Source organism: Haemorhous mexicanus, chromosome 5 (assembly GCF_027477595.1).
Source record: "Haemorhous mexicanus isolate bHaeMex1 chromosome 5, bHaeMex1.pri, whole genome shotgun sequence".
Classification (NCBI taxonomy): domain Eukaryota; kingdom Metazoa; phylum Chordata; class Aves; order Passeriformes; family Fringillidae; genus Haemorhous; species Haemorhous mexicanus.
The window spans coordinates 16518626-16530692 of NC_082345.1; the positions used below are offsets into that span (position 1 = coordinate 16518626).

At 41.2% G+C, this 12067-nt stretch overlaps 1 protein-coding gene across 1 annotated transcript; it reads left to right on the forward strand.

Annotated features, from left to right (window-relative positions):
- Window positions 1–6297: 6297 nt before the first annotated feature.
- Window positions 6298–7492, forward strand: SYCE3 (synaptonemal complex central element protein 3). Its single transcript, XM_059846122.1, has 2 exons — window positions 6298–6406; window positions 7323–7492. The coding sequence occupies exons 1-2, from the start codon at window positions 6298–6300 to the stop codon at window positions 7490–7492; spliced, it is 279 nt and encodes a 92-aa protein (XP_059702105.1).
- The last annotated feature ends 4575 nt before the right edge of the window (window positions 7493–12067 follow it).

Consider the following 12067-nt stretch of genomic DNA (forward strand, 5'->3'; position numbering starts at 1 on the left):
CTTCCACACACCAGCTGCTCATGGGCTGACTACAGAGACAGGCACAGCAAAGAGCCCTTGGGCAGGCACCTGCAGTAGGGTTTGAAAGGCACACCAACACAGATCAAGAGGGACCGGTTATGTAATAAACAGAACTCATGCACTTCTGGCTTCAGGTTCACATTTGAAAAGAATGGGCTCTTGGAACAGAAAATCTGTACAAAAATCCTAGGACTATAGAGGCTGAAAAAGCATTCCAATGGGAACACAGTCTGCAATTGAGGAGACAAAAGACTAATGATATCAAAACATGCTACAGCAGACAGCAGAAACAGGGTTTTTCACATTCTGCCTTGCCCCTTGCTGTCCCTCCTGCTCGGGCTGTCCATGTATTCTGCCAGAACTTAGGAAAGTTTGGCTTTCCCCTGCCATTTTCTCACACCACTGTGTGCTCCCCAAACACACCAGGCAATATTCCTGAATTTCCCTGTGACCTTTTCCTGCCATGATGCCCTGGGGTTTTCCATTGTGCTCCACTGGCGTCCTCAGCAGCCGCGGGGTCTAATCTTCATAACACGTCTGCATTTTAGTTCTGGGGGACTTTCTTCCCAACCAATCCATGTATACAAGCCCCAGCTGTTGGTCTGCCCTCCCCTATCACTGATAAATCTTGTGTTAAGAGTCTCAGGTTCCTGAGTCCTGCTTATTGTGAGCCTACACAAGATTATTTGCTTACCTACTTCATAGGAGTGAGAGACATTTGCATTTCAAGTGTTAACAACATGAGACCTACTTCTTGTTGAGAGATGTGAAAAATGCCAATAACTTGTTTTTAAAATTTTAAAAGTTTAATAGTAATAAAAGGGGTATAAAATAATAATAGAGTAATAATAATTTGGACAATTTGAATTAGGACACTATGAGACAATAGAAACAAAGAGTTACGGATGTCTGTGTACCTTTTTCTGGGCAGCATAAGCCCGAAAAAGGACACCTGTTAACAGAGGATTAACCCTTAAAAACAATAGCCTGTAGCATATTCATACATCTCATACATGATGGATAAAATCCATTCAAATACAGGATTCTGTCTGGTCATCATCAACTTCTTCCTCATAATCCTAAGAGCATCATCCTGCCTGAGCGAGGCAGGAAGAAGTTTGTTTTTCCTGATAATGGAGCAATAAATTCTCTTTCTCTGAAAGATTTAGGTGTCCTGTGACTGCTATCTCAGTGTGAGTCTTTTCTTTAGAAAAAAGTATCCTACATAGCATAGTTTCTATTTTAACATTTTCTTATAACCTAAAACTATATTTAACACACTACTTAAGAGAATTAATACAGCAGTACTTTCTAACACAACACATATAATATTAGTTTAACATTTGTGAAAAACCAATCATAAAATACACTTTTTTCACAAGTGACAAACTTAATTTCACACTCAGCAGCTCGATGCAGGTGGCTTGGGGAAGATGCAGCAGATAATGTGATCTCTGCCAACTGTTTTGGCCAAACTCATCTACTCCTATTAACATTTTGTCACTGGATATAATTGTGTTGTTCTGGGGAAAATTTTAGTTGTGGCACAATCAGTACCTTTAGGTATCAAAAGACAATTGTAAATTAAGAGAGACTTCTCCTTAGCATTATTCTTCCAGCTGTCATTAACCCTTGTGTGCAAAATGGTGAAAAACAGGAGTGATTTTTTCATTGCTTGATCTCTCTACAAACACTGGCAGGAGTGGGCAAAGTAGTATCAGCAAAATAGTCCTGTCCTGGACTATTATCTCCTGAGAAACCAGGAGAGACATCTTCTAGACTGAAAATTTTCTTGAAATAGAAAGATCACTACAGCTGCAGAATGTAGGCTTAGACTCTGATTTCAGCTTTCCTCTCATTCTGGTTCTAATTTGCATTGATTCTCTGTAGTGTTTTCTCCATGAAGGAGCAGGGGATCTGTCTTATACCTCATTCTCCATTAAATAGTAGGAAAAATGCAAATAACAGTTCCTCATTTAAATGAGTTCCTTACTGAAATGAGTTACATTCCACAGGCACCCTCCTCAAGGGCACCTGGAGGAAAACTTTTCAGATTCCTGTTTAAAAATATGACAACTGAAAATCTTCCCCCTTTCAGTTTCTACACCTCCCTACTGTGGAAGAGAGTGTGAAAGGCAAAGGGTTAAATATTCAGGGTAAGCATATGCAAAAGCAGCAATCGTTGCAGCTTTTAATTTCTCCCACCAGTGTCTCTGTTGTGCTCCCAGTCTGACTGGTTGGATAAGATATTTTAATGGTTCAGAGTTCAAGCTTCAGCCTATATAATCCTCCTCATTCATCAACAAGCCTTTCCCCCTGCTTAGTGAAGTGACAGAAGTAATTTATTGTCCTGTGAAAAACAGACTTTTCCTGCTATGTCTTGTATTGTGCTTCCACAAAGAAAACATTGCCTGTTTAACATCCTCTATCCTTCTCTGTTTTTTCTTCATGATCAAGCACACTGAAAGGCAGCAGACTGCCAGTTTTATTAACATAACCATCCTCTTTATCTCCAAGACAGCCAGAGCACACATAGAAACCATCCTAACCACACACAGCTGCTGCACCATAGCCTCAAGATGGGTTGTGGGACTAAGCAGTGAACTTCTTGAGTTATTTTCACCTTCTAATATAAGGCACACTTAAAACTGTGGCTCATAGTTGATAGACTGATCTTTTGGTCAACGTAAGCCCACAGAGGTGTAGAAACTCAGAAGGTAAGGGGCTAATGTGTAAGCCTCAAACAACAACAGCCAGGCAGCTGCAGAGACAACCAAGGATCGTTGGTAACAACACACTGTGAGAAAGAACAAGATGTGGCTGGGGAAAGGGCCATGCAGAGAAAGGGCAGCACTTTTCTGGGACACACACCCTTGATGTAGTTTTTGCAGATAAGCACAACATGGCACAGCACGGGAATGATCTTAAAGCAAAAGAAAACCTCCAATCATTATCCCAAGTGTCTGCTCTGCCTCATGATCTTTGCCTCTCAAAGTAGCAGGTTTTCTTAATCAAGAAAAATTACCAGCCTATTTTTTTTTAATGGCAATTCTGTTGTGATTTTCAGTTCAGTCCTGCAGTAATTTTTATTTGAAATTTCCAAAGGTTGCACCATATGAAAAGAAATAAAGTAGAAAACTGAAATGACCTAATGATCGGGCATCAACCTTCATCACCCAGACGAAGGTCCAGTAATTTGCTAGCACTTCTTTTATTCAGGGATTTTACTCAGCTGCTCTTGAACCCCTGCAAAACTTTAGAAACACAATGCTCTGTGATAAAGTTGCATTCATGAAACTTAGGTGATTAAATACTTAATTTTATTTTGAAGATAAGAGTCTCATCTTCAAACCAGCTGCCCAGTTGGCAGTGAAATGAGTGGTGATTGCAAGAGATGAGCAGGTCTGCTGCATAATGAGAATACTAATATACCAAATAATTTAAAAACAGGACTAAGTTTGTGTTTGTGAGGATGAAAAAGGATAACAAGAGACAGCCCAAACCATTCAAGGTTTGGATATTGATGTGGAATGGGACATGACTTGGACCACGGACAATTCGAAAATGGGACTCTGCTATAAACCAGATAATTCCTATCTATTAACTCTTGACAAACCTTGAGTCTTGTTGCTCTTTCTCCAGAAAAATTCTAACCTGATTTTTTCCTTATATCCAATATAAACCTACTCTCCTTAGCCATGAACCTGCTGCCCGTTGTGCTGTCATTGCCGGCCCTGGTCTGACGTGTCCCTCCATCCCACAGGCAGGGAGAGACTCCCTGAGGAAAGCAGCAGAAGCTCCGCCCGGCTTTAAACTCGGGGGTTAAGATGTACCTTCTGCGTTACTGTCAGGAAAGCCCCTGAAACCACCGCAGGCCATCTGGCGCGGCCGCTGCCACCACCACTGCAGCTCCGGCGGCTCGGCGCGCCCGGGGGCGGTGCGGGCAGGGCTGGCGGAGGAGGGCGGCCCGTGCTGCGCTGGGGCTGCGGGCACGGAGGGCGGCACCTCCCCTGCTCCGGGCCCCGGGACGGCGCCGCGCCGGGCACAGGACGGAGGGAGGCTGCGCTGCCCAGCACGGCCGGCCCGGTCCTCTGTCCTTCTCTGCTTTTTCTTTATGGTTAAGCACACTGAAAGGCAGCAGACTGGCAGTTTTATTAACATAACCATCCTCTATCTGCAGGACAGCTGTAGCGCACGTAGAAACCACCCAAACCACACACACGGCTCAGTTGGATAGATGGGCGGAGCCCATTAAGATGATCTTTAATAAATCCAAGTGCCGAGTCCTGCATTTTGGCCACAGTAACCCCCTACAGCGTTATAGGCTGGGGACAGCGTGGCTGGACACTGCCCAGGCAGAAAGGGACCTGGGGGTACTGATCAATAGCTGGCTGAACATGAGCCAGCAGTGTGCCCTGGTGGCCAAGAAGGCCAGTGGCATCCTGGCCTGTATCAGGAATAGTGTGGCCAGCAGGAGCAGGGAGGTCATTCTTCCCCTGGACTTGGCACTGGTGAGGCCACACCTTGAGTGCGGTGTCCAGTTCTGGCCCCTCAGTTCAGGAAGGACATTGAGACCCTTGAGCGGGTTCAGAGGAGGCAAAGAGGCTGGTGAGGGGCTTGGAGCACAAGCCCTGTGAGGAATGGCTGAGGGAGCTGGGGTTGTTTAGCCTGGAGAAAAGGAGACTCAGGGGTGAACTTATCAATCTCTACAACTCCCTGAAAGGTGGGTATAGTCAGGTGGGGTTTGGTCTCTTTCTCCAGGCAGCAACTGACAGAACCAGAGGACACAGTCTTAGGCTGTGCCAAGGGAAATATAGGTTGGATATTAGGAAAAAAGTTTTTTATGGAAAGAGTGATAAAGTACTGGAATTGTCTGCCCAGGGTGATGAAGTCACCATTCTGGATGTGTTTAAAAAAAGACTGGATGTGGCACTCGGTGCCATGGTTTACTTGAGGGGTTAGGGCATGGGTTGGACTCGATGATCTTGAAGGTCTCTTCCAACCTAGTGATTCTGTGATTCCGTCTGTCATGCCGCACAGAGCCGGCCGCGGCGGCGCTGGAAGCGAGGGGCAGGCGGGACACGGAGGCGGGACATGGTGCCAGGGCACAGCCACAGCCACTGCCCGGCACCGCGGAGCGCCAACCGCGCCGCTCCCCCGGCCGCCGAGCTCTCCCAAGCGATTGTGTTCGTGAAACACAGAGTCAACCGAGCTCGCGAGCCCGGGCAATGAGCTGGCGGGAGGGGCAGGCACGGCGGGCGGGCGGCGTTTGGTGTCCCGTTACCGCCCGCCCTGTCCGTGAGGGCGGTCGGCGGCGCGGCCCCGGCGCCCCGGTGTGGGGCCCGAGGAGTGGGACAGCACCGGAGCTTGGGCTCTCCAAGGGCTCCGGGGCAAGGGGGATGCCCGGTTAACCTCAGTTTTACCTCGTTGTATGAAGAGACACTTGGAACACCTAGCGTCCGAGGTTTGGCGCCGGTTTAAAATGCTGTAAAGCCATTACAAACCACCGGTCGCGTTCCTTCCGCCCATATCGGCCATAAAGCCCGGAAAACAGATACCAACTAGCATAAGATAAAACCTCTGCAGCATGATGTATAAAGTCGTTACACTGACGCTCTTCCATCTCTTTCTTCACAGTTCCGTCCCATCCACTGATGGTTTTCAGAAAAGGAAATTAAAGGCAATACTTTGTGTCACATTTTCGGTGAACACTAAGGTTCTAAAACTATTTTTGCCCCAAGCATTTTACATCCTAGAATTTCATTCCCTACAACTAAGCAGAGGTTAGGGAATCATAATCACTTATCTGCCTCTATGGTGACAGAACTTAGTGTTTGTACTAAACCTGACTGGAGCCTGCAATTGTGAAATAAATATCGGTTACAAATGGGGATTTTACAACTAACTTGGAAAATAAGGAGTTGCCCTGGGTCAGAGTATTTGGGAGAGAAGCTGGAAGACAACTGTAACAGGGTAATGAAGTTTGCTAGTGAAGGGTTTGACACAATGATCTTTTATTACTGATACCAAAAATCTTTATTTTGCACGAGCCCAGCATATTTTAGCTAATTCTTTCTACCAGTTTCAAAATGAGTCAAAAGTAATATGTAGCATACAGATGACCAGTAACCTTAAACACAGATTCTTACTAAATTCACATGTAAATCTAAAAAGTATATGCTTTTATTTTTTTATTACAATGTTACTTTGTCTCAACTATGAAAATCAACTCACTTTAGAGTAAAATAAAGTAGGAAATTCTTGGTTTCCTTATAGATGGCTGAATCAGAATCTCAGGAAGGAAACTATTATAACAGGGGAAAGATGGTGGAGAACTTGAAAACAGACATGGAGGAACTTCTGGAGGAAATGGAAAAACTAGCAGGTACAGGTCTTTATTAGGAATGATATGAATTTTTGTACCAGAGACACTGAAGATTTATTTTTATATTTATTCTGTAAACTTCTGTGTGATAGAAACGTAATTAAAACAATCACCATCAACTAATGCCCTCATTATTAATTGTGAAAAAGCATGCAAATAATTTAGGTGGTCCAGATGGCTCAAAATTAAAAATCAATAGGTGATGATGCATGCTTAGTTCTGAGTGTTGGTTAAAACCAGAAATATTACTAAGGTGTTTAATATACAATTATTAAAATATAGTCTATAAAATGAGAATTCTAAAAAATGGATACATATCACCTCTCAGGTTAGTGTACTATAGTGAATTCTTGGTAAAATAAAAGGGAAAGTATGTAAGTGTACATTAGTACATAAGCGCTAAAAATATTTGCTCAGCTTTATCAGATACTCATTATTTCAAAATCAATTCCATTATTTACTGTACTGATTATTTTAAGATCAATTTCATTACTTAAGTTTTCCTTAAAATATTTAATCTCTGTTGCAATCTCCTTGATCTTATTCTTCCTCACCTAACACAAGCTGTAACCAGTCTGGAGGGAGGATTCCTTATATAATATTCATATATTTTAAAACAGTCTCTTGATCCTTTCTGTTTGATTACCTGTTTTGCCATTTTTAGGAGAAGCGTCCATAAATTACATCAGAATACTTTCATTATGAACATTTTTGAGACATTTATAAAGAAGTAATACTGAATAGTCTATTTAATCTAGTATTAGTGTAGGCAGTTTCCATTTTATTTTCCAGCCTCTCTGAGAACTGAACTGATAATAATCCATTTTATTAATTGAATTTGCTTGTTGAATTTATTTCTTGAATCAGTCATTGCTTTTTCCTGGCCAGAAAATAGTAATACCTGTGGTGTTTGCAGTGTGTGCAACCTGGATGGCCTACGACTGCGTGGCCATCCAGGCCAACCCAGACCTGTCCAATGCCATGCAGCACTTAGAAGATGTCTGCCTGATATGCAAAGAGCAGATGGAGAAGAAATGGCAAGAGGTGCTACTGGAATCTAGAGGTGAAGGGCAAAAAAAGGAGTAAATTGAACTTGGTCATGCTGCCAGAATGACATTCCTTGGAAAATCACTTAGGTCCTTTTTTCTCCCAGCTGTGGAGGTTTCACAGGCACTGTGGGAAATGGGCTTTCTTCTTGCTAAGAATGACTTATTTGTGAATGTCTGTGGAATTATTTTAATGAGATTACACATATTGCTTCATATAGTTGAGGGTAAAGGGCAGCAATGTGTGTATGATGGCCATCAGTAATCCCTGTAGAGTTTGCACACACAATTGACGTACCCTCTGATCTTTTCCCTGGAAGATCATACTCCATAGTCAGCATAACTGGAATTCTTAGAAACCTGATCAAACTGGGGGGAATGGGCAGTAGGGGAGCTCTAGAAAACCAGCCTAGTGGCATTGCACTTAGCCCATGCCTTTCAAAGAAAACTGAAAAATTGCTTATTTTCCCAATTGAAACACAGGTTAAATTCTAGATCTGCAGATAGATTTAGATGGTTTTATTTAGTATTATCATCTAAGTGTTCAATTACATAGTTCTGTTATTTAGATAGATCATCTATAGTTATTGCATCTTCTTCCATTAGGTTTTTAACCATTTCTTTGAACTGATTTTCCCCAGAAAGATGGTTCATTTCAAACCCTCTGAAGGTGGCATGAAATAATTTTTTTTTACCATTATAGACTGTAGTGAGTGTGGTGGCATTGCTGCAGAAACCAAACTAACAATGTTTTAAAACATTCTTCATTCCATATGTTCTTACTGTGAAATACTAGAAAAGGACAAAAAAATTTCTTCTTTAGTCAGGATGTGGATTAAGAGCAGCACCTCATGGTTTGTGGTTTTACATAAATGAGTAATTTATCAGAGATGGAATTCAGTGCAATAAGTTTTAAGAATTTTCTCTTTTAATAAAATCAGTCTCTTTTAACTAGAAAGTAACCACCATGCAGCAAGGGAGAGCACCTCCATCGCCTCTGAAGAGGTAATGACTTAACTCATATCTAAATAATGCCTGAAAGTTTACCAGTGTTTAGGCTGTGTATTTCTTTGAGATTGGTTGATTTAAATTCAGACAAAATGCTTATTCACTAAAGTAAAAAATATGTGGGCAATTTAACTTCGGGTGTTTGGTTTTTTTTAATACCAAGTATTTCTAGAGATACAAATGGTAAGAACAAACGTTGAACTCTACATTTGACTTTCCTGTGGGTAGGTCTTCACTTCTCCCCAAGATTGTCTTCGCAGTTATGTGATGATTACGAGAGGAAAGTTAGGGATCGGCAGCAGTGCTTATTCCTAGAAAAACTATACAGCAAGATATTTATGGTTTTACTTTGCTATTTTTATCTTTTATTTATTTACTGGGTTATAACTCACCCTCTACCCTATTTCAGTCCCCCTCGAGCCTGCAGCAGAACCCAGATAGCCCACATTGCAACACCTTTATTTCCTATCACAGGGATGCATCCATCAATTTCCAGGAAAAGTTAAGTGGAGTAACAGCCCCATCTAGTGCTCACATAACTGTACCAGTAAACTGGTTGCTGACATCTCTTAACTCCACAACACCCATTTTCTGTGATGAGAAGTGTCAGCAGTTGTGTGGGGTGTAACACTGTAATGCTTTTACCATCCATGGCACAGCAAGATTTACTGATCTTACTTATGCCCTACACCTGTTGGTAGGTCAAGAGGCTGATGCCTATGAGTAACCTATCCAAGAGCCATCAAGTGGAGCCATAAATACTCTCAATATTCTGTTTTAGAGTTTCCATTAACGGCTTCTTACCAAGAAGCAGATGAGACTTATACAAAACCTCCTGTATAATTCTGATGGAAATTGTTCTGGTTGAAACTGTGCCCTTCTTTCCAGTGTAAAACAACTGAAAGGGGGCTGAAATGAGAACATTTCACACTCAGGCATCTCAGCCTTGTCAGAATGTGTCCTAGAGCTCTGTTTAGAATATTTATTTCATTTACTACTACTGCCTTCCAGTTCTTTATTATAGCCCAAATTACCTCAGAAAGGCTCAAGAATCTATATGAGCTGTTTTACCTTTTAGTATATTTGCAAAGTTTCAGTCCAGATTCTTACAATTTTTCCTGAAATTGAATCTGTAGCACAGATTTATTATATATAAAAATATATATAATTATATGTAAATATATCTATTTACACAAACTATTAAAATAATGATTTTTTTTCTGAACAAGGACTGTATCACATAGGCACAACTGGTATGAAAATGGCAGTGTATAATTGATTAATTCTGAGGACCTTTGTGGTCCTACTGAAGTCACCATTTACAAGTCAAAACTTACAGCCAAACATTGAAGAATAATGTATTTTGACACTAGTCAGAAAATATAATGAAGCTCTGAAAATATAATGAAGCTCTTTTCTATCACATTTTAAAACCTTAAGATATTAATTACTCATCTCATCAGCTAGTGGTACTAAGTCATCAAGATCTATTTTCTGCTCAGTGCATCACTGTCCTGCTCTAGGACTCAAAATTCAATCATAGCAGCCTTGCTCCATTATTGCAAACAGCACAAAATAGAAAGTTTAAGCTACCACTTATTTGACATGGCCTCCAAAATCTTCTCATCCGCTTTACATCTGCAGAAGGATCCCACTGCCACTTGTCTCATACAGATGATTTTCCCTACAGCTCTGAGGATGTCAGAGCATGGACTTTCTCTCTACAGAATCACAGTGGTGCTGAAGGCTCATTGGTTCTCCAAAAAGCCAAACCAGCAGAAAGCAGAATGATGTCTAAGGCCATGGCTTTGAACTCAGGATCTGCAAAGAGGCTCTAAAAAATCCACAACAAGTAACAGAGTCAGACATTCACAGGCCTCACAGCAAACTATGTAGCACAGGCTTTATTTCCAGAGCTTTTTCCAATAGAAGGTGTTTCACTTCCAAGGCACTTGTTGCACCTATGTAGTTCTCCCACAACAGCAGCACTGTCCAAGACAGAAGTACACCTATCTCTCCAGGCTGTGAATGCCTTGTATTGCAATTATGTTGAAATTAAACAATCCACAAAGGAAGGCCTACAGAACTGTCTTCTTCCTTTATCTTCCTGAAAAGTTCACAAGCCATAGGGAATGTTTTTGCAGCACATTAGCTACTCTGCAAATTCAAAATCTGTGGAGCTAAATGTTTTTTTAAGAAATCAAACCAACACAACACAAACTAAGCTCTCATCTGAAATTCTGCTTGAGGCAAATAACCCATAGCCTTATTTACAGCATAAGCACCAGCTGCCAAGAGAAATGACCCTCATTTCTGAGCACCAGGTTTATATTTTTTTTTCTGGCAAATTCAGCTAATAAGAGCATAAGAGGCCTACTAAAGGAACAACTTATGTACAGCCCAAGACATCTAAGATGTAATTTTAGTAAGCGCTTTAAACTTTGGTACAGTTAAGCTTGCATTTTCATAACCAGGGAACTGAGGGATAAAGACGGTTATATCAGTCACTGGCTTCTGTTTTATGCAAACATTCTTACTAGAGGCAGGACAGAAATAACAAATAGAACTCAATGCTAGGATATTACTTGCATCTCTCCCTCACTTTCTCCATTCATTAAAAAAAAAAAAAGCTACTCAGGTACTTTTGTTAACCTGATTCAATCTGACCTACATTTGTGCAGAGATTAAGAAAATTCTCTTTAGCCTATCAAATCTCTCAAGGAGAAAACATCTATTGAAGGCAGTTAAAGTAGTTTTTATGACAAGTTCTGCAGTAACATCTCAGTATTTATTAATATCTATTAATATCTTGCATCTGCTTATTATGGTGAAATTATCAACCTCTCCCCAGTATGCCTGCACATTTAGTTTGCAGTAAAATTTAAGCCTAAAAAAACTTATCCTGCTTAAGAATTTTAAGGTACCATTACTTATATTTTCCTCAACTTATTGCATTTTATTTTGTGTCAAAACAGACATATTTCTTCATATTCCAAGTGAAGACTTCTTCAACCAAGCCTATGGCTTTCATTTCACAACTCATTAAGAGGTTCCTAATCCCCTGCAATTCAGTCAGCTGTAGGCAGTGCAGCTCAGGCACCACTCAGCCTTTGCCCACTCTCCCTGTCCCCAGGCAAAGGCAATAGGGTGCAAGGGCCCTTCCTCACCTTCCCAGAAGCTGGAAACAAAGAGCTTTTGAGTGCAATTATGCCCTGCACTCTCTGCTCAATTCCTAAAGAATAACAGGATTATTTGTTTGAGAAACAAATATGCTTATCTAGGATTTGGGTAACAGCAATTGCAAGACAGTGAGAAATGCTGGACTAGACAATGAAGGACACAAGATATGCATCCATATTCAACAGCTGGAAGCAGACTGATAACACATGAAAGGTAGCCAAATTTTAAGGAGGAACATTAAAACACCATTGATATTATAAGTTAGATTAGTACTTTGCTCATTAACACAAGATGGCACAGGTACAGAGATTTTACTGGTTTGAAATAAAGAATGGAGAAGCCAGTCAAACATTATTCAAAACAGAAGCTTAGATAAAGTGGTAGTTACTACACCAGTGTCCTTCTTGAGCAGAGTCTCAAAACTTGG

Bases quoted from the DNA above. Each gene is read 5' to 3' on its own strand.
- SYCE3 (XM_059846122.1), top strand. From the start codon at position 6,298: ATGGCTGAATCAGAATCTCAGGAAGGAAACTATTATAACAGGGGAAAG. The intron at 6,407-7,322 runs GTACAGGTCTTT...TGGTGTTTGCAG, and splicing joins GGAAATGGAAAAACTAGCAG to TGTGTGCAACCTGGATGGCC.